The sequence below is a fragment of the Elephas maximus genome, chromosome 18 (genome assembly GCF_024166365.1).
Source record: "Elephas maximus indicus isolate mEleMax1 chromosome 18, mEleMax1 primary haplotype, whole genome shotgun sequence".
In the NCBI taxonomy this organism is placed as follows: domain Eukaryota; kingdom Metazoa; phylum Chordata; class Mammalia; order Proboscidea; family Elephantidae; genus Elephas; species Elephas maximus.
The window spans coordinates 20815461-20842207 of NC_064836.1; the positions used below are offsets into that span (position 1 = coordinate 20815461).

At 46.0% G+C, this 26747-nt stretch overlaps 2 protein-coding genes across 6 annotated transcripts in view; one reads left to right on the forward strand and one right to left on the reverse strand.

Moving 5' to 3' along the window:
- TRAF3IP3 (TRAF3 interacting protein 3) lies at window positions 1-24560 on the forward strand. 2 transcript variants are annotated; one of them, XM_049858576.1, is made up of 16 exons: window positions 1-239; window positions 3717-4061; window positions 5930-6073; window positions 6225-6288; window positions 6558-6582; window positions 6856-6885; window positions 6979-7074; window positions 13930-14001; window positions 17205-17345; window positions 17471-17608; window positions 19184-19319; window positions 19896-19958; window positions 21388-21447; window positions 22691-22827; window positions 23558-23671; window positions 24290-24560. In XM_049858576.1, exons 2-16 carry the CDS (start codon window positions 3776-3778, stop codon window positions 24392-24394), a joined length of 1611 nt encoding a protein of 536 aa, XP_049714533.1. In that variant the 5' UTR covers window positions 1-239; window positions 3717-3775; the 3' UTR covers window positions 24395-24560. The 2 variants fall into 2 exon arrangements, with proteins under 2 accessions (XP_049714533.1, XP_049714534.1); XM_049858577.1 differs by lacking the exon at window positions 19896-19958.
- Window positions 1-26747, reverse strand: part of C18H1orf74 (chromosome 18 C1orf74 homolog) — a 145586-nt gene that overhangs the window by 118497 nt on the left and 342 nt on the right. For 3 of the 4 annotated variants that reach the window (XM_049858582.1, XM_049858581.1, XM_049858583.1), the window contains exon 2: window positions 25195-26106. In XM_049858582.1, coding sequence (XP_049714539.1) covers window positions 25220-26011 — 792 coding nt within the window. In that variant the 5' untranslated portion in view covers window positions 26012-26106 and the 3' untranslated portion in view covers window positions 25195-25219. Of the gene's footprint in view, window positions 1-24501; window positions 26107-26747 lie in introns of those variants that run through there. The other variant, XM_049858580.1, reaches the window with a different exon arrangement.

Here is a 26747-nt window from a genome sequence, read left to right on the forward strand (position 1 = left end):
GAGAGAGGAACTGGGGTTTATGAGTACTGTGGCTTTGTCTGTTTCCTGTTTCAGCAAGGCTGCTGTAGAAAAAGAAAGACATTACCAAGAAGGGAAATGCCGATGGGGCCCAGGGCCACGGACTGAGAGCTTGCACTTCACTCAGCTGCTGTCTTACCCCATCTGAGACCAGAGCCAAGATCTGCCCAGGAGCTGGCATGCTTTCCTGAGCTGTTGGGGCTGGAGCCTGGTACCCAGAGGTAACTGATAAGAAGGATGCTTTTGCATCTAGGTTTGAGGCCTCCAACTCTGGGGGGGGGGGACAGAAGACAGAAGATATTCTGTCATCCAGGCTGCCCAGGGCGGAAGAGGGAGACACAGAAGTGGGTGGCATAGTTTAAAAGAGTCATCGATTTCAGTAACCAAGAAAGGGCCCTGTGTTGATTTTCAAAGGCATTAGCCACAGCACAGGGGTACAGTATCCATCCCTCCTAGATTAGAAGCAATCAAAAGACTTAGGGGATGCCCACAACATGAAGCAGCTTAGATGTTGGCCCTTCTCTCCTCAGCTCACACTGAGAGCTCTGGGTAAGCAAGGCCAGACCTATGCAGGAAGCCATCTGCTGTCTGCTGCACACACATCCAGGAAGCCCCTCTCGAGTGAGGTGCAGTCGCTCCGAATTTTTTTCTCTGTGGCAGAGAGGGAGCCTCACCCACCCAGCACCACCTCTTCCTCCAAGTTCCAATTGGGCCCTGTCATGCTACCAAGGGGCACCCAGAGATGCCAGCAAGCCTGGGCAGCAGCCCAGTGACCTTTCTTTGAACCCCACAGGGACCAGTTCCTTTTTCTTCTACAGCCCATCCTTGTCAATCAGGCATCCCACATGGCTTCTTGTTTTTAAGCAAGTCAGAAAGGTTTAGACAAGTCGGAAAGATGGGTATGGTTCTACTTGTCTGTGCCACACCGGATGTAGGGGTCTGGGGACCTGGGAGGTCTGCTCTAAGGAGCCACTTCTACTGTGACTCCCCTCTTGGACGATGAGTTCCGGTATCTACCCCTCTGTCATTTGTTCGGTGCACCAATGTACCCAGACTAGGTAGAGAACCCAGACAGACCCATCTCAGCTCCCCGCCCTCCCCCACCCACCCCACCCCTGTCTCCACCCCCACCAGCCCTTCCCTCTTGCGACAGGGAGGTGGGAGGATTCTGAATAAGGGGATTCGCCTCCACTAAAAAGCCTGAGAGTAACCTGGGGCCAAACAGGGAGGGGAACCAGAACTTCACATTTGATGGGTGGGATTCAGGCAGGCTGGACCCCAATTCTTCACCCCCACCTGTTCTTCCTGTCTGGCCTGAGACTGTGGTTGTACCAAGACGACAGAGGAGCCCTTTCTCCTGGTGGCCCAAACCCAAAGGCCAGATAAACTGGAGAAGGACATTTGATTTCAAGCTGGGGCATCCTCTCAATTTCCTTCAGAGAAAGAGAAGGTTCAGAGAATTAGAGAATGAGGCATTCTTGGTCCTGGAAGAGGGCTAGGTTAGCTTGGGGTCTTTGTCTTTCACCAACGAGCCTTCAAGAACACCCAAGATCAGAATAAAAAAAAAGAATGGCAGGGGTAATAATTAAAACACCTCATATAAGGCTAACATTTTCTGTGTACTATGTGCCAGGTGCTTCATATACATTTTCTCATTTAATCCTCACAACCCTACCAGGTAGATTCTAGCCCCATTTTATAAATGAGGAAGTTGAGGCCGAGGGAGGTTTAGCTGCTTGTCCAAAAAAGTGTAGGTAGAAGGTGACAGAGCCAGAAAATGAATCCACACAGTCTGACTTCAGAGCCAGGGCAGAATGGTTGCGGTGATATGGCTTAGGGACACCACGAGTATAAGTTCGCACAGAGAGCTGACATGCAAATATTCCTGACTCTCCTCCATACCTTAGTACAGATGGGCCACTCAGATATTTTACTAAGTTTTTATAGAAAGAAGTGACTGGTAGAAAGTCAAGAGACTCCCACAGAATAGGGGTAACAAGTCTGAACAAAGGGGATTGCTGTTCAGGGATAATACACAGAGGACAAACATTTAAAAAAAAAAAAAAAAAAACTTCACAATTCATTGTGCCCCTCAAACTCTGGAGGGTCAGGCATTTGAGAGCATCCAGGGCTTGGCCACCTAACTCCTCTCAGGCAGTGAGAATTTCGCACTCATGACTCTGTGAAATGAGGAGCATGATCAGAGAGAGAGAACAAGAATCCTGCAGAGAATTCCGGACTGAGCTGGGATGAGCAGCAAAGTTTCAATAAAGGGGCAGAGAGGCTGCTACCTGTCCAGTCTGTTTGGCCTATAAATAAACATGAGGGCCCATCTCGAAAATTCCTTGTATCTGGTGAAGCTGAGATTCCCTTCCCTGGCCTGCCCAGGAATTAAGGTTCCCAGGGTGGTGGTAGTGAAGTTTCGGGAAGAAGAGAAGCGGTGGCTGTGAGGGGAGATCCACTTCCTTCATCAGTAGCTGGTCTGACTCCAGGGACCAAAAGAGGGAGGACAGAGTTGCCAGTGTTCAGGGTACAGCTCATCCAGGTACACCCCAACTCAGCAAAGCCACCAGAATGTACTACTAATTATGCACATTTGCAGAAGGTACGTGTGGCGAGTAGGAAGAGAAGGAAGGAGAGAGAAGGGTTTGGGTGTTATGTGAACGGCAAAAGGTGAGACCCCGCAAAAGGTTCTCAAGTCTTCTACACTGAGCCTGGGTCCCTGGAGACCTTTGGTTACTTCGAGTTGTTTTTGTTTTGCTTTTATTTATAATATCTTTGTTGAGGTATAATTCATGTGGTTACTGGTTTTGATGGGGCTCTCTACACTTGGGTCCAGGGAGATTAGTGGGCTAAGGAAAGCAGTCTTGGCACCAGCCTTAGCTCTAACAGGGAGGTAATCGCTCCTACAAAAAAAAAACCCAGAAGCCTCAGTTGGGAGAGTTAACGAGCCAGAAGCTCTGAAATGGGTCCTGGCAGCACTGGACATGCAGCAGATACTCAGCCAATACTGACCTGTCTGGAGCTGAAAGTCCGAGCCAGGTCCTGGGAGTGGGGTGTGAATGCACGGATTTCAGAACTTCATGATGGAGGACCCAAAACATGCCCGGGACTAGGCTCACAAGCTAGTCACCAAGAGTCAGGACAAGAGCAGTGGGTGCTGGTCACACACTGGCCACATCCTGAGGGTGGAATCTGATTATCTCTCCAGGCCTTGAGCAAAGTCACTCACCTATTTTAGTAACAACTGAGGCCAAGAACATTAAAGATGCTGACTTTCCTTCTAGACTGTGAGAGAGGAGCCAATTTAACTGGTTCTCTAGAAGTCCCTTAGAGTATGCATGGCCATTAAACGCCCCCACCTGCCGCCACCCAAAAGGCTGTAAGCACATTATGATTTTCATCATTACTAACGTTTCCCTGACTTGGAGACATGATGACATGTTCAGTCTAGGAAGCACTGGCCAGAGAGATCATTCCCACTTCACAGAGTGGGAGACACAGGCTAGATAAAAGCAGGATTAGCGTAGAGCCTGAGTCCGGGAGTCCTGACGCCCAGTGTGACACCATCCCCTCCTCAGTTTTCAGCCAACATGTATGGAACGCTGTACTATTTCTGCCCACCTTGTCCAGGGAGATAGTAGTTTTTCTGCCCATCTCTGACCCCTCCCCTTCTCCTCCCTCTCACCATTTGGCAGATTCAGGCAGCTATTCCAGGACCTGGAAGCCAAGCACAACAGGTGCTCAGGAGGTCACCATGATGAGCCCAGGCCCCAGGCCCTCCCCTGCCTTGGCCCGGTGGACTGAGAGCTATGAAGCCAAGTGTGAGCGCCACCAGGAGACCCGAGAGAGCCGCCGCTGCCGCCGTAACGTGACCACTTGCCGCCAGGTGGGGAAGACGCTGAGGGCCCAGCAAAGAGAACAGCTCAAGAGAGCTCGACAACAGCAGTTCTTCAAGAGAAGAAACTTGAACGTGGAGGAGAAGGGCAAGACACAGAGTTCCCAGGATAGGGGACAAGGTACTTCCAGGACAGGCCAGGCAAGTAACCTCAACACACCCTCATCCTGGGCCAACAGGAGCTCTTACCGCAGGCAGTAGGTGGGCTGTGTCAAGGGACACACTGTCCTGGCGGTGGGGGGACGGGGGGCTGCAAAGGATGGGGCTCAAGATCACTAAAAGGTGAGTTCCTCTTCCTGGGTCATCAGTAAAACCTCCATTTATTCATCTAGAACTTGTTTTGTGTTTGTTTATTTTGTTATGGATTTGTCTTTTAGGACAGAAACATACTTTCTAAAACAATTCCATAGGTATTTGGGAAATCTCTACCTTTTACAGCTATCTTACACCATTCATTCATCCATAATTCAACAGGTATTTATTGAATGCTATTATAAGACCAGGTACCCAGGCCAATTCCCTTGATGCCCCTCTCTCCCAGCACACACACACAAATACATCATTTCCCTTCTCCACTCCTCTGTGAAGTTGTTGCACCCACCCATAATTCTTTCTCTTGGGCCATTCCAATTTTACTAAATTTACTTGGTTAAAGCCTTTCTGCTCCAGGAAGCCAGGCCACCTCTGTTCTCTGTGGCCCTTGTGAGGTTATAAATCTTCTAAGAGTGTGTAACCCTTAGAGGCCCATTAGTCTGGCCTGGGAAGGAGCAGCCTTGGCCAAAAAGCTGGGTATGTCAAGATGCCCTCAGCCAGCAAATGGTCTGTGTCTTCCCACTCATGTCATATGCACGTTGACAGCAGGGATGGGCCTGCTGTTGTCCCTGGAGGTGTCTGGCATTGAGCCATTTCCAGAGTAGGTCTTCAGTCAGGGTTTAATTAGTGGATCTGTTGCCGCAACAGGAAGTGCTGTGCAGAAGAAATGATCCTAGGGCACTGTGGGTTCCAATTTTAAGAGAAAACCAAAGACGTGCTTTTTGGTGTTTGAGGAAAAAAAAGAACAGCAAATACAATTAACTAAGGAACTCCACCTCTAGCCTGTAATTATTTAAAGTTTTATTGTGATTGAGTCAGTCCACATGATGGAATACCATAGGCATTTCGGAGACTTTTAGTGTTATGCTTATAGACATCAAAATTTTGAGTTTGTAAGAACCAAATATAAAAAGAGCAGACCAAATTGTGAAAAGAACTTCTACACCTCTCCCTACAACTCCCTGCTCTTCCTTCTCTTCACACAAAACCTTAGCAATTTCCTGCTATTACTAATAAGAAGGACACCCATTGTAGAATATGGAAGGGACCTGAACCCATTGCCATCAAGTCGATTCCGACTCATAGTGGCCCTATAGGACAGTGTAAAACTGCCCCATAGCGTTTCCAAGGCTGTAAATCTTTACAGAAGCAGACTGCCATATCTGTCTCCCGTGGAGCGGCTGGTGGGTTCAAACCACCAACATTTCTGTTAGCAGCTAAGTGCTTAGCCACTGTGCCACCATGGCTCCTTGGAGGGACTTTAGGGATCATCAATTCCAAACTCCTCATTACACAGATAGGAGACCGAGACCTAGAACAGGTCACGCAGCTGATCATTGAGGATTTGAACCCAGGTCCCCTCACTCAACACCCAGACCAGTTCTCTTTCCACCTCACCATGCTGGTTGTGTAAGTGGCTGAGACCAAACAAGGTAGCTCAGGGATTCTAGAGAGAATAAGTGGAGACGAGTCCAGCTCCCTGTTTCCCTAGCCTACAGAGGACCATTTCTGCTGGCCAGGATTGGAAGGAGGGCAAGAGCAGGGACAACTCTGTGGCTCTGACAAGTGGAGTGTGGCACTTTGGTTTTCTGAGCCTGAAGTAAGATTACTGGTTCATCTTGGAGCAATCAGCTGGAAAATCTTCTTCTAAGAGTCTCTGGTCAGTGGTTTTCAGCATCCCCCTGCTTGCTTTCCAGGCAGGAGGGACCAGCTATGAGATCATTCCAATCCAGCATCGTCCTCCCTCAGGTGTTCAGAGGGATCTGGCTGATCACTTCTCCTCACAGGCTGGGGACCTTCCATCACACAACTCTTCCATTAAGAAGCCACCCAAACACCACCGTGGTAAGAACAGAGCCTCCTCATTCAACAGGACCTGCAGAGACTCCTGCCATGGCAGTCTCAGTCACTGGCAGCTAAGAGCCCAACCCCCAACCCCACTGCCCCCACTGTCTCCAGGAATGGAATCTGAATCAGCTTATCTTCCATCTCTCAGGCACTCAGACAAAGGCAGAAGAAGCACAGCCAACAATCAAGAATGATGCCAGTCAGCAAACCAAGTGAGTGCCTTTCATGGGTCACTTCCTGACTCAAACTCCTATACACCCTAACCATTATTCTCTTATTCAGTTTCTAAGCCGTTATTGAACACCCCCACTCAGAGTGTGGAGAGGGAACACCATGAGTTTCCATGCCCACCTTAATTAAGAAAGAGAAAGCCCTTCCCCACCTACCGTCTCTTCAGACTCGGTCAGAGAAGGAATCAACCTACTGCATCCTAACAGGCTTGCTTCTTTGGTCCATTGTCATTCTTTTCTTTTCTTCCCAGCTGCGGAGTTGCAGTTCTGGATAAGGTAAGAAAATCCTTAAAGGGGTTGAATAAGATGGTATTTAAGCTCTGCCAGGTTCTGACATTCTAGAATTCCATGATAAACACAAGCTGGGATGGAGGAGTATCTTCTTTCTGGAGGGCAAAGGGTACTGAGCATAGACATAAGGGCTTAGAGGGATCCTGCCACAGCCAAGGCAGATCTTTCCCCTATACAACCAACTCTGGCTTTGGTTCCATATTCCAGAGTTCCAGGGTACCTAGTGTCTTTTTAAATACCCTTTTTCTTTCTCTCCAGGAAATCATCCAGCTTTCTGAGTACCTCAAAGTAAGTGACCTGTGAATTTACCCACCAGCTCATCCACCCACCTCCCCTTTCCTTCTCCAAGTTAACCTCATCCTCTTGCACTTTGCCCCCTAGGAGGCCCTACAACGGGAATTGGTCCTAAAACAGAAAATGGTGATTCTCCAAGACCTACTTTCCCACCTGATTCGGGCCTCTGACAGCTCGTGGAAGGTAAGGGGATAAAATCTTTGTTTGAGCAAAGCTAATGCACTTCTGTGTATATCCATCTCATTGTCTTTCCACAGCATCTCAGCAAGAGAAGTTTTGTCACTACTGCAGAGTGAGCTGGGGAGAGGCAGGAGGTGGGGGGATGGTGCTGAGACCTAGAGTTCAAGCAGGTCACCGTAAATATACAGGAGAAAAACCAAACCAAATCCACTGCCGTCGAGTCGATTCCGATTCATAGCGACCCTATAGACAGAGTAGAACTGCCCCACAGAGTTTCCAAGGAGCGCCTGGTGGAATATATAGGAGTAAAAAAAAGAGGTAGGTTAAATCCAGGGTCGTCACCTGAGGGCCATGCTACCACACACCCAAGGAAGACCGGGAAGCAAAAGCAGCAAGAATTCCCATTTTTTAATTTGTTAGAAGAAAAGAAGGAAGATCCCAAACAGTTAGTATTACTGAACATGGTAAAATGTCAGCTATTTATATATGGGATTCACAACAATATTAACTCCAAGCCAGCACATACCCATTAATTACTTAGCCCAGACATGAATGTCAAAGTGGGAAGAGACCTTAGAGATCAACTAATCCGATCCTCTTATTTTGCAGAAGAGGAAACTGAGTCTCAGAGAAGTCAAGTGACTTGCCCAAAGTCACACAGCTAGTTAGTGGAAGAAATGGAACTAAAATTCAGGCCTCCCGATTTTAGTCCAGTCACTCAACAAATACTCATTGATCATGTTCTCCATGCGAAGCACTGGGTTAGCACTAGAAATAATGAGATGAATTAGACAGGGTTCCTGCTTTTAAAGAGCTTATAGCTTTGTAAGGGAGACAGATGCCTAAACGATACATTAGATATGGGAAATGAAAGCTATATTTTCAAAATATCATAGATTACAAGCAGGCTCTTCTCTGAGGAAGAAAAGAGCCAGAGAAATATTTATAGTTACATAAGCATTTGCCAAGCAGACATGGAAGCAGGGACAGTATTCTAAACAGGAGATACAGCCCAGGCAAAGGTCCAAGGGCATAAGATAGTCTAGTGCAGTGGTTGTCCAACTTTTTTAACTCAAGACCCCTTTATATGCTTAAGAAAATTACTGAAAACCCCAAATAATTTATCGTATTAGAATTTACCGTATTAAGAATTAAGACTTAAGTTTTAAAATATTAGTTTTAAAATTATAATAATAAACCCCACTGCATGTTAACATAAATTACATATTTTTATTTAAAAAAAAAACAAACTATATTTCTAAAACCAAAATAAAAAAGATGAGAGGAATGGCACTGTTTAACATTTTGCAAATCTTTTTAATGTCTGGCTTAAAAGTAGACAGTGTCTCATTTGGATCTGTGTTCAATTTGCTGCAATAAATTGTTTTCATTGAATATATGAAGATAATCCAGTCTCACGCAGATACGTAGTTGGAAAAGGCAGGACCTTGCAGATTTCTTGATTTTGGAGTTTGAGCACCCCTGCCCTTCATGCTCAGGAAGCTACACGCAGCTTGAAGCCATTAAAGCATAAAGCACCAGCTGCAAGGAGAGAAAGCACAGCTTCACAGGCCTCCATGAACATCTCATCCTACCGCACAGATAGCCTGTGCTTAGATAGATGTAACAGGAGGAAGTGGGAGAGCTGAGAAGTTAGCAGCGATGTTTTTAAAATGACTTCCTAAGCTCATCCCACTTCCTCACTGCAGTCAGTCACTGTAACTGGATTTAGTGTCTATGGCAGGCCCTTGATTGATAAGGAAGTCATTTCAGTATCCTAAGCTCAGCCCCTCAAGGTCTATGGCAGGCCCCTTGATGGGAAAGGAAGTCATTTTAGCAGTAGAGTAGGAGCCCAGAGAAGACAGCTGTGTATGCCAGGTGGTTTCCAGTGCTGAACTAAAATGAGATAAACCAAAAAAATAAATAAATAAATAAAATCAGTTGTCATTGATAAGGAGCCCTCGTAGCTCAACAGTTAACATTCCGCTGGAACCGAAACGGCAGAGGTTCAAACCCACCAGCGGTTCCTCACAAGAAAGAAGCAACAGTCTACTTCTGTAAAGATTACAGCCTTGGAAACCCTACGGGGCAGTTCTACTCTGTCCTACAGGGTCGCTATGAGTCGGAATCGACTCGACTGCAATGAGTATGGAGTTGATTCCAATGCATGGTGGCCACGTGGGGGTCAGAGGAGAACTGTGCTCCATAGCTTTCAATGGCTGACCTTTCTTCACCAGACCTTTCTTCTGAGGAACTTCTGAGTGGACTGGAACCTCCAACCTTTCAGTTAGTAGGTGAGTGCGTTAACTGTGTGCACCCCCAGGGAATCTGTAGGGACAGTCTCACTCATTTACGTGACAGGCATTTAATGTTTCAACTATCTGCTTGGCCCTGTGCTATAGGGAAAAAAAGTAGAATCTTTGCTCTCATGAGGTCACAATCTAGCCACGAAGGGGGAGACATGTAATAAATAATAAAATAAAAATAGTATAACCCAAACCAAAACCAAACCCACTGCCATCAAGTTGATTTCGACTCATTGGAACCCTATAGGACAGAGTGCAACTGCCCCACAGGGTTCCCAAGGAATGCCTGGTGGATTCGAACTGCCAACCTTTCAGTTAGCAGCCATAGCTCTTAACCACCACACCACCAGGGTTTCCAAAACTGTAACAGCCATGTATAAAACAGCTACAGGGAAAAAGAGGAGGGAACAATTATTTGGCCTGGGGTGGAATAGGGAAGGCTCCAAAAGAAAGAGGCCATTTTAGTTGGATCCTCAAAGATGGCTACGAGTATACCAGTAGAGAAGTAGGAGTGGAAATGGGAAGAAAGAGCATCAAGGAAAAGCATGTAAGGTGAAGGACTCAGAGCGATTACAGGTCTAAGTACGATAAAGCATCAGGCGCGGCAGAGTGAGGCTGAAATAAAGGATCATGTGAAGACAAGACCAGAAAGGGCTTCAGACAGCCTCTAGAATTATGCAACTTAAACTTTTTCTGTTTAACACAGTATCTCAAACTTCTACAATGTATGGACACCTTTGTAAAAAAACCAAAACCAAACCCACTGCCGTCGAGTCGATTCTGACTCATAGCAACCCTATAGGACAGAGTAGAACTGCCCCATAGAGTTTCCAAGGAGCGCCTGGCGGATTAGAACTGCCGACACTTTAGGTTAGCAGCCATAGCACTTAACCACTACACCACCAGGGTTCCCCCCCCCCGCCTTTGTAAAGGAAAAACATATCTACTATATATTTATATATATACAATCTCACAGATCCATGAGCATGATGCTTCTCCCAGTGTGAAAAACACTGCTATAGGCAATAAGCAGGGTAGCAAGGGAACCATGGCTTATTCGGATCTGAAGTCCTTCACCTACTAGTACCTGGTCCATCTTTAGAAGGAGCTCAGTCAACGTCTATGAAATTGTATTGAAAGCAGATGATCAGAAGTTTTGTAAGGTTCTCTGGCCATAATGAACACCTGGCTCCAGGTGGGTATAGAGGTTGTAGAAGTTCTTATAATAATCCGAGGAAAGAGAACCTGAATTAGAGCTAGCTTGGTGGGAACAGGGAGTATTAAGAGATATTTCCCAGGTAGGCTCTGAGGGGGCTGGTTTCACCCCACACCCTAATAGGCAAACAGAAGTTCCTCTGGCTGTGGTTTTCTCCCTCCCTTCTTCCCACCCCTTCCAATACTCACTCACCCTTCTCTTCTTCCTCCTCCCCACCAACCCTAGTTTCCTGTTTTTAAGAAAAATAGTCTCAGACTTTTCAGCTGACAGCTCTTGCTTCCCCTAAAGCAAGACAATTCATCTTCCTACCTGAAAGCCTCAACTTAAACAAAAAAGACAGCCCCAGTCTGTGGTATTTGGGAAAAATACTCTGAAGAATGTGGCCAGAACTAGGGTTCTGACATTCAGCCCAGTTCAGCCTTGATTGTTTCTACCTGGCCTCCATGATCTGCACCTCTGGCCTCACATGCAGAGCTGCTCACCACAAGCTCTCTATGAGAAACTGAGCATCAGGAACAGCTCCCTCCAGCGCCTCCACTCCCCAAGCTGACTCTGGGCCTCTTGGATGTAAGCGGCCCTGGGGCACTGCTGAGACTCCTAAGCTGGGTCCAGCCTTTGGAGCAGGAACAGCACAGGCAGAAGAAAAAGCAAGATTCTCAACACTGGGCAATACAAAAAAGGCAGCAGGGCACGCTTGCATTCTAAGATCTGCAAAGTGGAATGTACACCTCCAGATGACAGCGGGGGATTGGCTGCAGGCCCTCAGCAACCTCTGCTAGGGCAGATAGATGAGCTGTGGGTTGGTGCTTCTGCGGTGTGGTAGTAGTGTTTCTGGAGAACAGATCAGAGGCAGGGGAAAACCAAGCAGAAGCAGGAGCTGAAGCCCTCAGATCAGCACCAGGTGTGTATAGCCTCAGCTTCACCGCACCCCCCTCCCCCCCCCCCCCAAGCCTACTGTGTTCTCTAAGCCCTGGGCTCCTGGGTGCAATTGCCTATAAGGTCAGTGCCGGGCCTGTAAAAGCCCTTCTTCCCACCTGCTCTAACACTAGGCTTCAGTGTGGGGAGGACTAGGGCTCACACTACATGCCCCATTTGCAACAGATTGGCTGCAACTTTCCTGCTTGCCTTGGGGAATCTGGAAGGCAGAGATGTGGAGAAGAGATTTCCTCAAGTCCCAGACTGGGGTGGCCCTTCATCTTCACTGAAGTGGCTATCCTGAATTGTCTTCTATTGCAACATAAATGGAAAAGTAATCTGGGGTTGGGCAAAAATACAAAAACAGTTGGAAGAGGGAAAATACTGGATTAGAGGAGCTACAACCTGGGAAGAAAAACTCCCAGAGAGGGAACCGTACATAGGAGACTGGGGAAACAAGAATATTGTCTTGGACCAGTCTGTCTGTTTTCTTCCCAAAACACAGCAAGGTAAGCCTTAAACTGGGTGGGTTTAATTGCATCCTGCATGGGAAGAGTTCAGGAAAAGAAAAATACATGGAGCTGCACGAAGGGGAGCTGAACCCAGGGAAAAGGGGTTAATAGGACCTGTGGATTCACAGTTAACAGGCCACTCTGGGCGGGAATGCAGCCACTTTACCAGTCACTCCAAATCTCTGAACAGTGGAAATCTGTCCATCTTTATCTGCCCCAGAGCCCTGAGGTTACTGCAGATGCCAGATCCCTCTCAGAGCTCACGAGACATTAGGAAAAACATTAATAGCTGGAGACACTTAAAAAAAATTGTTTGGCAAAGCCTTTTTGCTTTTGCAAGGCCCAGCTGAGTAACACAGGAAGCAAAAAGGGTGGGGGCACCCCCTGGCTCCCAAGGTTAGAAGAATTAGCCAAACAAGATCAAAACAGGAGCTATGAGATACCACTTCCTGCCTGCACCAGGCACGCTGAAACTCAGAGAGGGGGACCTCAGAAGTTTCCCTCCTCTGCCCCCAGGCAGTTATAGACTGGAAACATGATGATGAATGGAAACATCCAGGCCTTTTGGCTAAGAAGGGCTACAGAGTCTCACGCCTGAGGGGGAGTAGAATGTCAATACCTCACAAGTGTCCCACAGGGCCCATTTGGAAAAGCCAGAGAAGAGTATGGAAGCCAAACCAAACCTGTTGCTGTCCAGTCGATTCCGACCCATAGCGACCTTTAAGGACAGGGTAGGACAGCCCCATAGAATTTCCAAGGAGCGCCTGGTGGATTCAAACTGCCAACCCTTTGGTTAGGAGCCATGGCTCTTAACCACTACACCACCTGGGTTTCCGTATGGAAGCCAGTTACTGCTAAAGAGGCCCATGGACTTTCTCCGGGAAACTAGCTGCCATTGGTGATACTCCCTTCCCTCCCCACACACATACAGCCCTTAGATAAAACTCAGGGCTGGAAAAAGGGACAAGTCCACAGGTGAAGGGAAGAGCTAAGGAGCAGGAAGAAAGCTGTTAGCTACTTAGCTGAAATACTGAAAATCTGAGAAATAGATAACGGCCCTTTCTTCCTGCCTTTCTCTACCGTCACCCTTAGGACTAGCATCCCTCTTGGAATGTCCACATTGTCATTAGACCGACCTGGCTTATGAATAAACCCGGCTTTCTGGAAGTTCTCTTACTGACTCTCCCTGCAAATATTTCTCCCTCCATTTCTTGTTTTCTTAAAACATTTCTCATCTTAAGTCCAGTATGTGTGCATATTGGGGTGGAGGGGGGTTAAGACAGGGATTGCATATTCACGGTGGAAGAGGAGACCCTTTAGCCACATTAGCCCACACTTTAGAGGGAATGAGCCCTGGTGGTGCAGTAGTTAACAGCTATGGTTGCTAACCAAAAGGTTTGCAGTTTGAATCCACCAGCTGCTCCTTGGAAACCATGTGGGGCAGTTCTACTCTGACTTATAGGGTCACCATGAGTCAGAATCGACTCGATGCCAATGGGTTTGGTTTGGTTTTTCGTTAGAGGGAAAGGTCTATGATCTCACAGCGTCAGACAGGAGGTGGGGAGTACAGAAGTGCCTAGACAGGGGAGAGCGGGAGAGGGGGAGGGACTGGACCATTTAGAAATGTTCCTTCCAGTGGGCTCCTGCTATGATATCCTGAGTCATTGATAGAGAACTTCAAGGTACAAAGAGTACTTTGGGGGGCCAGTCTGATTTTCCCTTTTCCTATTGCACAGAAGGGAAAACATCCTCGTCATTTTTCCTCCTCCCTATCTCTGGGAAGAATTCCATTCTAGGAACACTGTTTGAGCACCTACTATGTGCTAGGCAATAGGCTGGTAATACAGAACAACACTCTTTGCAGACTGTACTTTAGCCCAAACTCATGAACTCATCCCATCCACTCCAGGGGCAGCTCAATGAAGACAAGCTGAAGGGCAAACTGAGATCTTTAGAAAACCAGCTGCACACCTGTACCCAGGTAAGTACTCTGAGATACCTCCAGTCCAGGATCCTAGAATTAAAGGAGAAGAATGCCGGAATCTCAGTCTTTTTCTAGAAATGTCATCAGATAGAGAGATTAACACACCCATCCTACTGACCCAGTTCTGGCTCTGCCATTGGTCCCCAATTCACCATATCACTATCTCCATCCTCCTCTCTTTCTCCCAGTGTCCTTCCCTTTGAACTATGAGAAAAATTCCCAGCACCAACACTGTTAGCTCTGGCAGAACCTTGAGAATACTTGGAACTGCAGGTAGATGTCCTTGCTAAGGATTCACACCACCCAGAAAGATTTCACAGGCTCCAATCTTTGAACAGATGAGTTAGATGCTATACTGAAGTCTTGCAAAATTATTTTCATTCTGGTGACAACTTTTATCTAGTAGCAACCCCTGGGAGAAAGTGAAAAGACTGTTAATTCTCACCATTTCTGTGACATTTTTATCCAGCTTCAGTTATCCCTTGATTGATCTTGATTGATCTGATCTTATATTACAAGAGATAAGAAGGAAGAAACCAGTTTTCACACTTGAGAACTGATGGATTCCTGACAGGTGGGGAGATGTCAAATAAGAGAGTGGGATGGAGCTGGCAGACTGCTCCCATTTGGAGTTAGATAAGGTGGACGTGGCCACACAGTTGGGATTTTACAGGTGTACAGAGTATATAAAGTCCACAACGTTTATTTTTTTTTTCAGCATGACCTGATTTGTCAGGCTCTTGTGAACTAAGTAATGCCATCCAGGCTTAGAAGAAGCCAACATACAATCCAAAACCCCAGTCTATTCATTTTCAATGGGGGATAACGCTGGCAATGACCAGCATGGTTAAGTCCAGTAACTAGGGCATCCTCAGGTATGAACCCAATCAATAACTCCTGGATCTGGTTTCTAATGAAACTTCTGAGAACATAAGACTCATTTACTTTTAAATTCATATTTTCAGATGATTCCAAAGCTAAATGGAAATTATTTCATGCTGATCCCTAAATTTGGATTAACTGGACTACAGGTTACCCAGTGGGTAAACCAAAATTGACAGTAAAAGCTGTCTGGGTTCCCCAAAATCACAGGGCATAAACATGAAAGGCGTGGGGAAGAAGGACAGGCAAGACCCTGAGTGAGTGCAAGGCTGCTCTTGTGTCTGTCTTTCTTATGCAACTATATTAAGTTAGTAGGGATTTCTCAAAGCCCTGAATCTACAAAGATAAAAAAGATGCTCCCTGCCCTGAAAGATTCTACAATCCAGTAAGGAGCCCTGGTGGAACAATGGTTAAGTGCTAGACTGCTAACTGAAAAGTTGGTGGTTTGAATCCACCAGCAGCTCCACAGGAGAAAAGGCCTGGTAATCTGCTCCTGTAGAGATTATTTTAGCCTAGGAAACCCTACGGCGGCAGTTCTACTCTGTCATATAGGGGATCTATGAGTTGGAATAACTCAACAGCACCTAAAAACACCACCACCAGCTGAGGCTAGGTCCTAGATAAAAGTAAAGTCCCCAAGTGGCACAAACAGTTTACACTCGACTGCAACCTTAAGCTTGGCACTTTGAACCCACTCAGCACCACCCCTCTAAGAAAAGGCCTGGTCATCTATTTCTGTTAATATCACAACCAAGAGCAGTTGTACTCTTAACCCATGGGGTCACCATGAGTTGGAATCGACTCAACAGCAACTAACAATAACAAGGGAGGCAGATGAGTTAACAAAGTTGGAAAAATAGAAGTATAAAAAGGATACTAATCAAACACTGAGGAAGGCTACTGTCATGGATTGAATTGTGTCCCCCCAAAATGTGTGTCAACTTTGCTAGTCCGTGATTCCCAATATTGTGTGCTTTTCCATTTTGTCATCTGATGTGATTTTCCTATGTATGGTAAATCCTACCTCTATGATGTTAATGAGGCAGGATTACAGGCAGTTATGTTAAGAAGGCAGGACTCAATCTACAAGATTAAGTTGTATCTTAAGTCAGTCTCTTTTGAGATGTAAGAGAGAGAAGCGAGCAGAGAGATGGGGGACCTCATACCCCCAAGAAACAAGAGCCCAGAGAATAGTGCATCCTTTGGACCCAGGGTCCCTGCACTGAGATGCTTGTCGACCAGGGGAAGACTGATGACAAGGACCTTCCCCCAGAGCCAACAGAGAGAAAGTCTTCCCCTGGAGCTGGCACCCTAAATTCAGATTTCTAGCCTACCAGACTTTGAGAGAATTTCTCTTTATTAAAGCCATCCACTTGTGGTATTTCTGTTACAGCAGCACTAGATGACTAAAACAGCTACCTAATCCATAAGGAGTTAAGGAGTAAGCAGTTGTTAGTCAACATTTATCAGAACTGATGGACACTTGGGCTGAATCCTGAGCATGAATAGGAGCTAACCGGGTAAAAAGGGTAGGTAATGATGCTGTAAGCAGAAGAAGCATGTGCAAAAGCGGAAGCCAAAAAGCATGGTGCTTGGGAGATACACAATCAGTTCATCTTGAATGGAAGAAGTGTGGAATGAAGTCTGCAATTTTAAGAGTCATGCCAAGGAGTTTGGACTTAATCCTTAGGACACTGAGAATCCACTGAAAGATTTAAGCAGGGAGTGACATGATCAGATCTGCATTTTAGAAAGAACTTTCTAGCTACAGAATGGTCAAGTTGAAAGGAAGGCTTGGAGGTGGTCAGACTATTACATTAATCCATATAATTGGTATTATTAGGACCTGAACTAAAGAGGTAGCAGCAGGGATAGAGATGAGACAGCTATGAGCTGTTAAGGAAGTTGACTTGTCAAGTCCCAGTGACGAACTGATTACTGGGAGAAAGGGAGAAGGAAATCAAGGATGACTCTCTGGTTAAACATGAAAGACTGGATGGGTAATTGTCAGTCACTGGGATAGGAAGCCCAGGTGAAAGGAGCAGGTGTAGGTAGATGATTTCTGTTTGGAATGCTGGATTTCAAGTGCCTGTGGAAGGTCTAGGGGACAGTGTCCAACATGCCTAGGGCACTGTTTTCCTCCCCCCACTCCTTTCAAATAGAGCCCTGCCCAGCTCTAGCCTGAACCTAAAGGTCCACCTGATTACTGGCACCTCTGCCCTAGGGACAGGGACCACTCTTTTCATTTCTGTACTCCAGCTCAGTGTCTGGCACATAAAATCTCAATGTATATTTATTGAATTGCATCAAATTTACAGAAATACTCCCCCTGGGGAATGAAAAAGGTGCTACTGGAGATGGAAGACCAGAAAAACAGCTATGAGCAGAAGGCCAAGGAGTTACTGCAGAAAGTGCTGGAGGAAAAAATGAGTGCAGAACAGCAACTGCAAAGCACGCAGGTATGGGGATTCTGCAGAGTCCTTGGGGCTGAGGACCCTGGGGACAGCTCTGGGGAGCAATGGAGGCAGCTGCACCACTCCTTGGAATCCACAAGGCACCCCCCCTCCACTCTGATCTCCCTCAGCGGTCCCTGGCCCTGGCAGAGCAGAAGTGTGAAGAGTGGAAGACCCAGTATGAGACTCTGAAGGAGGACTGGAGGACCCTGGGGACCCAGCATAAAGAGCTGGAGAGCCAGCTCCATGTGCTTCAGTCCAAACTGCAGGTACCAAGAACTGGGGGTGGGGAAAGGAGGTAGGCTCCGGGGAGTGATAAGCAAAACTGCAGACGGCTTGGGGGCCTCAGAAGCAGCTGAGAACATCTAGCTTTCAATTCCTCACTCACTGCCCACTTTGCACCAGACTCACTGCTTTGGCTCTGAGATTTAATTTTGTCTTTAGCAAGGATGTCTGCACTGCTCATGCAAATGAACTAAGTGTTCATTGGAATGACATCATTCAAGTGCAGAGGACTGGGGTGGAATATGCACCAGCCTACTAATGTTATACCCAACCCACTCTGCCCATGCCACTTCAGTACAGCATCCAATTCAGGCTTACCCACTACTGGCACTGAACAAATGTCATTAACTTATTTATAGGCCAGTATTGACTGACACATCCTGCCAATGTGATTTCTAAGTGATTACACTAGACCCCTGGCATTCTCAAAGGTTTTGACATTCTGAATCTGGTATTCCCAAGGGTTTGACCTTTCCAATCTGCACTACCTTGGAGAAGTTAACTAACCACCAAAGCCTCAATTTCCTCATCTCTAAAATGAGGATATTAACCAAAAAACCAAACCCATTGCCATCGGGTCGATTCCGACTCATAGCAACCCTATAGGACAGGGTAGAACTGCCCCATGGAGTTTTCAAGGAGCACCTGGTGGATTCAAACTGCTGACCTTTTGGTTAGCAACCAGGGTACTTAACCACTATACCAAAATGAGGATAATAGCACCTATATAATCAGGCTGTTGTGAGGATTAAACGAGGTAATCCTTGTAAAGCATTTAGCACATTACCTAGCATGTATAAAAACCAAAACCATTGCCGTCAATTCTGACACATAGTGACCCTACAGGATAGAGCAGGACTGCCCCACAAGGTATCCAAGGAGCGGCTGGTGGATTCGAACTGCCAACCTTTTGGTTAGCAGCCAAACATTTAATCAGTGCATCACCAGGGCCCCAGCACATATAAGCACTCGATAAATATTAGCAATTATTTTTCATACATTTTACTAATATAGTTCGGAATTTCGATCTACCTTAGAAGTTGTGCTTCAGATCCAGGATCTGGATAGCCCATTTGATAAGTGACAGGAGGAGTGAGACTTATCAAATGAGTGAACCTTGCTGGCCACTCTGCATCTATATCTCAGCCTAACTTTGTTGGTCTCTTCTTCCCATCACCTACAAGGCTACTCTTATGAAGTTTTCTGTTTTAATTTTAATTCTTTGTGAAAAATGGCCCTACCAAAAAAAAAAAATTGATAGTGCCAGTAACAGAAGAGAAAGTGAAGATATCTAGAAAAATGATGATACAATATTCCTTAATTTGGGGATTTACCAAGGTGTCAGGGGATGCGTCCCTTGTGAATATCAAAAGCCCAAGGCATTGAAGAACAGAGCAAAGGAGAAAATACAGACACTCAAAAGCTTCATTATTTTTCCATTTCCCTAATAATTCTCCTAACTCTAAGGTTCTATGATTTTTATCCTTTTCTATGGGACCTACATCCAACCTCCATCCCCAGCCCTAATCTGCTTTTGTATGGGCTTCCCCTCCTTACAGGGAGCAAACAGCAGAGACGTACAGATGAGCCATGCCCTGCAACTTCTGGAGAATGAGCACCAAGAGCTGCAGGCCAAGATTGAACGTCTGCAGGGGGACAGAGACCTTTGCAGCTCAAATACCCAGGACCTACAAGGTATCCTCCCTGGAGGCGTCAGGAGCATGGGAGCTCAGAGAAAGGAATCTGGGTGGAAAGAAAGGCCTTTCATTGGTTTGCTCGGTTGGCTCTGTGACTTCATTTTACCTTGAAGGAAAGACAGAAGTGTTTTAATCATTCCAGTTTGAAAATTAATTTCACTACACTAGAAAATCCTGTAGAATCAGCTCTATTTTCCAGCCCGCTCCTCTGGGCCAGATCACAGCTGTTCCCAAATTGATTACATGTGTCAAAGCCACATTCCTAACGTGAAAGGGAAAGGTCAGTTGAAGCACAAGGCGTAACAGGGTGGAGGTCTCCCAGTCACAGCCTCTGTGTCAGCTACAAGGACAAGAGAGTGTGTAAACACAACACTTAATTCAACCCAACACTGCTGATGTACATGAACTCCAAAATACCTGGGTTCTGGTTTCTCTCTTCAGAACTGAGGCAAGCAGAAGGTAAATCAGCTTTCATTTGATACATGTCAAAGGTCACAGACAAGACAGCACCTCAGGTGCTGAATTAACTAAGTCTTCGATTCTCCTATTTTCGTTTGCATTATGTCATTTTCAGATCAACTAAAGAGGTCAGAGGAGGAGAAACTCACCCTGCTGGCCAGAGTACAGGAGATGCAAAGTGAGTTTTTTCAGGTTCTGTAAATAAATAACATAGGTGGCTTCTTGAGGTTCCTGGGGCTCCTGCCCCACAGAAGGGCCCAAGGGAGGGACTGGAGGCCCAATCTTTGGCCTATTCTCTACCTCTGTGGATTTTCAGACACTCTTCTTGTAAAATGAGATCATTACACAGCTCTTCAAAAGTTATGTAATAGCCTCTGTTTTTGTTTTTTTTTTTTTTCTTTTCTACTTCACCTTCCACAAGCACTTGTTCTTCCCCAAAATTGCAAATTTTAAAAAGACCACAAGCCTACTAGAGTGTTGGGTTCTCTAGGGCAGTTCTTATTTTAAATATCCCAATTTGTTACATACATATACATACAGCACGCGAGGCACTGGCGGTTCAGTGATACAATTCTCACCTTCCATGCAGAAGACTCAGGTTCAATTCCTGGCCAGTACACCTCATCACAACCACCACCAGCTTGCATTTTGGCTATCATGCTGAACAGGTTTCAGTGGAGCTTCCAGACTAAGATGGAGTCTAGGAGGAAAGGCTTTGCACCGTACTTCCAAATATCAGCCAGTGTAAACCTATGGATCACAATGGTCTGATCTGCAACCGATCACGGGGACAGCACAGGACCAAGCAGCATTTTATCCCGTTGTGCATGGGGTAGCCATGAGTCAGGGGCCGACTCAACGGCAGCTAACAATAGCAACAATATCACGTAGACCTTCGTCTCCAGGAGTGGTTCAGAAAATAAGCTCACACTACACTTGCCTTGGTTCACTTCAAAACTACATATTACAGAGAGAAAAGAAACTTTTCAGAAGAAAAGCAATTTCTGAAAAGCAGGAGAACCTTTAATGCCTATGACACCCCCAGAGAAACTTCATGCAAACAACAATGAATTTTAAATGAGCAAGGCAACCTAACCACAATGGAAAGGAAAAATGAGCCCCATTCTGTAGAAGAGGTGCTCCTACAGAGCAGGAGCTGAACAGACAGGAAGTCACTTCAGAACTACACCTTTATCCATTCAATACCTATTTACTGAGCCCCTACAAAATGCCAGGCATTCTAGATGTAAGCACTGAGGATACAGCAATGAACAAAACTAACACAGGTCCTTCCCTTATTCTCAGTAAGCTCTACAGTAGAGTGTAGAGTTTCTATGGACAAATAAATACATCAGGGTGTCATTAATTGCTATGGAGAAAACTTAAAGGAGACTAAAGAAAGAATAGTTGCCACTGACTATAAAGAGTCATCTGGGAAAATCTCTCTTCCAAGGTAACATTTAAGCAGACTCGATGGTAAAGACGTGGTAGGAAGAAATATAAGAATGGGAACATCGTTCATAATAAAGGTTCTGAGCAAAGTTATGAAAAGACATTCTCTGTGGTAAATATACTAGTACAGACAAGTTTCTTATGTTTTCCAACAGGTCTGCTTCAGAATCAGTCCTTACAGCTTCAAGAACAGGACAAACTTTTGACAAAGAAAGGTCAGCAACTTTACAAACACAAATTCTAAGATGGTGCTCTTTCCTTGCCTGCCTAGAAGCAGGGGAGGTGGACGACATGACCTCTTGGAGTCCCATCCAGTTCTGGGAGTCTATTAGGTCAGAAATGTAGAGGAGCTTTTTAAGAACTAATCGTTTAAGGGCTGAGAACACTTTAACTAGATAGTTTTTCTATCCTGGGAGGTATATAAACTGTAAAAAAAAAAAAAAAAGGATTTCTGCTCTCTGAAAACATATGTCTCTGTTGAATATTTCAATAAATTGTTTCTGAATCCAGGATTTCATGTCAATTTTTACACTTCACTCTCCAAATTACATCCAACTCCCCAACCCCAACAGCCGCCTGACTGTCGGCCCTAAAGAGTCTGCTGACTTGGCTTCCTGAGAAAAACCACTGTGCACACGCGCGGGGCGCAGCAGCTCCTCACCTTTCTGCCACACATGGCCTTCTGCTGACATGTTTCCTCCTCACAATCACCGGTGTAATAGAATAGATAAGGCAGCAATTATCATGCCCACATCGTATGGCTAAGAAAATACAGGTCTATAGTCATACAGATTAAGAATAGAGCTAAAACAACAGTCCAGAATTTCTGACCCCTAGCATCTTTTCACCGTACTAAAACTGCAAGGTGACTGAGACACCATCTTTAGCCACATGAAGATAGATTTTGGGAAGTGATCTGCCAGTCTCATGACTTTGAAATGAGGGCAGAAGGGCAAAGAGATTATAACGAGGCATCCTGCAAACTTACCTGACTACAGCATGTGAAATATAACCAAAGATGCAATTAACAGACATTCCCTAAAAGTACCTGGCATTGAACAGGACTAGGGACACAAAAGATGGTAGCCTTGCCCTCAAGGGGCTCAAATTCCAGTTCTCTATCCAGGCTTGGAAACCCCGGTAGTGTAGTGGTTAAGTGCTACGGCTGATAACCAAAGGGTTGGCAGTTTTAATCCGCCAGGCGCTCCTTCGAACCTCTATGGGGCATTTGTACTCTGTCCTATAGGGTCACTATGAGTTGGACTTGACTCGATGGTACTGGGTTTGGTTTTTTGGTTATCCAGGCTGAGCTGGGTACCAGTGAGGGTTCTTTAAAAGTTTCTCTTTACCTTTCATGTAGGCTCTCCCTGTCCCCTCCCCCACCTCCTAGTTCTCACTCAGTGACTGGGCCCTTCCTCAGAGGCACAGGCTTCACTGAGACTCTGGCTGCTTTTTTAGATCAGGCTTTTCCTGTGTGGAGTTCAAAGCCCTCCTATAATGAAGTGGAGCCTGAGGGTACAGGGGAGGACAGAGACTGGGATCTCAGAGACCAGCTGCAAAAGAAGACTTTGCAGCTCCAGGCCAAGGAAAAGGAGGTGAGAGGACGGCGCCCTCGGGTAGAAGGGCTCATCCAGAAATGGCAGGGAAATCCAGTGATGGCTTAGTACCTACTCCCTGAGAGAAAGCCAGAGAGCATGGATTTCAGAGTTCAAGTTTAAATTGTGTCTGGACGCTCACAGGTCTTAATTTGCATGTATAAAATGTCTTTGCTTTGGAATCGGCTTGTCAACCTTTTCCCCTCCATATTTTGTTAACAACCCCTATTCAAGGCAGGTTTTATCAAAGAAACAGTTTCCCTTTGGAAAGTCTATCTAAACTCAAACACATTCAATAAATATATAAGCTCTTCCAACTTTGTCCCACATTTAAGTGGGTATCTTCAAACTTTATATGGTATCTTTTAAATAATAAACTTCTTCCCACCTACATACTCACAAACATACCTACACACATGCAACTAGCTCCCAGGAAGGACACTTGTACTATGATCACTTATAGGTCTTTTGTGCTTCAAGAACTTCAGTTTCTGGTGTCCCCATTACAAAGCACTCTCACATAAAAGCACTTACATGTATAGCAGCATTATAATTAATCACTTAAACGAACAGGTTTCTGACAAACTGAAAATATCAGAGAAAGGCTGGGGAGAATGGGTGGTAAAAATTTCAAATGAGTGAAGGGGTAACTTACACAGGTCTGTCTCCCCTACCTGGGCTCTGTGCCAGACAGAAGTGGTGATGACCTTGGTGATGTTCTCCTTCTCAGTGCAGAGAACTGCATTCAGAGTTGGACAACCTCAGTGACGAGTACCTCTCATGCCTGCGGAAGCTGCAGCACTGCCGAGAAGAGCTGAACCGGAGCCAGCAGCCACCTCCCAGAGTAAGAGAGTCTATCCTCCCATACAGTCCAAGATGATGATGGGATGATTCCTCCTTTAGCCAAGTCTTGCAGATCAATTTTTTTGAACTATACCAACATCTGACCAGCCTGTCCCATTCAGCTTGCTTATACTACAATCATAGTATCAACCACGGCAAGCATGGAAAGAAATACTGGCTATGCATCCAAGGCCAGTTTCCATGGAATTCTTCAGCCCAGGGGAAAAGAAACTATAGCTAAGGTACAGAATGGTATTCTTTTAGCCCGTTATGAGTGTGGTGGTAAGGACAGGTGAGCAAGGCCCTGAGAAATATGAACAGAGAATATAATTTTGCTGAGCTATTTTCCACCCTTGTCCACTCACAGCAACATTTTAGTATCTGGTCCCTGCTGAATCTATTTCCTGAGCCAGTGACCCTGGATTATGAGCCAGTAACCACCAGTAAAGTAGTCTGAGTCCAAGACAGGTGACAGAGATTGAGAGAGTCAGTGAAGTAAAAATCTTTTTTCCTGCATCAAACCAAGGGCTAGAATGGGAAAAGGAAGATTATTTTTGCCACTGTCCTCTCTAACCAATTCATGGTCTCAGTTCTCCTGTTTCTCCCTCCTTCCACACAGAGGCAACGTGGCCAATGGCTCCCGATGCTGATGGTGGTGATTGCTATAGCGCTGGCAGTGTTCTTGGCCAACAAGGATAGCCTGATGATCTTAAATGGCCTGTGACAGCTGCCTTGGGTGAGAATCAGAAGCAAGCAACTCAATGGAAAATTTAGAAGGTTTGGATATTTTACAGTTTGGGTTTCTCCCCCCAACTGAAGCTGCAATTTGAATTTTTATTATTTTTTGAACCTACAATAAAATAAATAAATGTCATTTGACCAGTCTCTTTTCCTCAGAACTCCTGGTTTATTCCTCAATGACAGATCATATCACAAGTACAACAAGGACACATAAGCATCCTGCTCTACCCTTCCCAGTCCAATTCCAGTGGATCCAAACTAAAAAACCAAACCCATTGCCGTTGAGGCCATTCCAACTCACAGTGACCATCCAGGACAGAGCAGAACTGCCCCATAGGGTTTCCAAGGGGCAACTGCGGGATTCAAACTGCAGACCTTTTGATTAGCAGGAGTCCAGTCCTTCTATTTGCTGAGCAGACTCTACCCATGTAGGACAGGTACACTTACAAGGCTACCACACAAGGTATACTACCTGTTCTCCACCCACCCCTCCTCTTTCCTACCATCTCTTTCCTTTTATATCCTACCCAATAAACAGACAGCCATGTCAAGAGGATTCCCTAATAAAGAAATGGCTAACATGTAGTACCAATGCTACAATCATCACTACTACCTATTCCCATGCCCGTGGCAGATGTGGCCAACTGAGTACAGCATTCTTTTCCCCTAACCCAGATACAACCTCGAAACCCTTCCCTAATGTTCTCAAGACAGCCACTGCCAATGGATTGAAATTGGCATTTGAGATGATCCCTGCCCAGAAGATCAACATTCTCTGAGTACCTTCTATACAGGAAGAGAGTTGTAATTAGAGGGCCACAGCCAGCAGTGTGACTATCTCAGAGGAGATACTGAGGTTGGCAAAGTCATTCTGAGTCCTACAACGGGTTCTGAGGTCTTCCTCCCAGGTGTTCAAAATGTCCCTCAGGGCTGGGCACAAGCTCTCTGGGACACTAAAGGAATAGAGCAGGATTGGGGGTTGACCCGGCAGCCATGAGATTCGGGCAGTGAAAACCCGTAGTGGAGTCAGGGCTAAGCAGTTGTCATCTCCCTGGTTCAGGTGAAAGGTATAGGGGACAGGATAGCCCAGGAGGATCCCAAACACAGTACAGAAATTCCAGCCCGTAGAATGGAGCGTGCTGCGGGAGACTGCCATGGACAGGTTCCTCTGCAGCCCCTGCAAATGCATGATGATCTCAGCCAAGAGGCCCTTCAAGTTCTGAAGCTGGTCCAGGGAGCAGACAGAAGGGTGAGGTTGGGAGCTGGAAACATCCACAAAGGCTATGGTACCAAGCAGCACCTCCTCCAAGTGCCGGCATACATGCTCAGGACTGATAATCAAGCTGTTTTCCCCAATCTCAAGGATGTGAAGTCCCAGGTTCAGAAAGCCCAGCCTCTGCAGCTCCTCCAGATAGCTCTGGATCTTCGAGGCCCCTGCACCATTACAGTCATAGAGCAGAGCTGGTTTTAGTCCCCGAGCCACAGCCAGCACCTCTCCAGCTAGGTGAAGGCAGGTGGCTGGGGGTGGGCCCCGTCTCTTTCCCATGCCCAGGGTCTGCTGAGCAGCCGCCACCAGCAGCTGAGGGTTCGGCGTTGACATGGGATCTGACAGCCAGATGAAGAACAGCCTCCTTAGCTATTCATGGTTCCCTCCCCTGGGCTGCATCTCTCAGCTCCACACACTTGCAGAAGGGCCTAGAAACACAGCATTAACAAAGAATTATTAACACAGACCAATGACACACAGGCAACCTGCCAACCAATGCTGCCTGATTTTTGTGACTTTGTTTCCCAAATTCTTACGTCTCTCTGGCCTCGTGGCAGGATTTATATTCTCTGGCTTCTATTCTAAATTTTACCTGTTGTAAATTATGTTCTGATTCATAAAAAGTTTGGGAGCCAGGAAGGGAAAGGAAGTGGGGCAAAGAATAAGCAGGGCAGTTTCTGGCAAAATTCTCAGCATTTGACCAAGAACTACCCTTCTAGGACAGGGTTCTAAGTTCCAAATGCACTCTTTCCGGTGCCAACTTGCCCTTCTTTTCCCTCCAAGAAAAGCTGTAAGAATAGCCATCTGATGATACTAATGTAGGCTAGAATGTGGACTAATAATCACCTCACTGTAAGATATAAAATTAAAATACTATCTGTTAGAATTGCAGGAGGCCTTTAAAGACGATTTTAGGGCAGGGAGGTCTTTCTGACACCTTACTTGCTGGGTCATACTTCCTAAGTGTTGCCCCTTTCTCAGGTCTAATAGTAGCACTTCAGACTACAGATCGTTTTAATTCACCTCCTTCGTCTCCTCCAGGTAAGTTAGCCTTGCCAAGGGACCATGT

Excerpts from the sequence above, each read along its gene's own strand:
- TRAF3IP3 (XM_049858576.1), top strand. The coding sequence starts at position 3,776 with ATGATGAGCCCAGGCCCCAGGCCCTCCCCTGCCTTGGCCCGGTGGACT. Across the intron at positions 19,320-19,895 it reads AAATACCCAGGACCTACAAG|ATCAACTAAAGAGGTCAGAG; the intron begins GTATCCTCCCTG and ends TGTCATTTTCAG. Across the intron at positions 22,828-23,557 it reads TCCAGGCCAAGGAAAAGGAG|TGCAGAGAACTGCATTCAGA; the intron begins GTGAGAGGACGG and ends TCTCCTTCTCAG.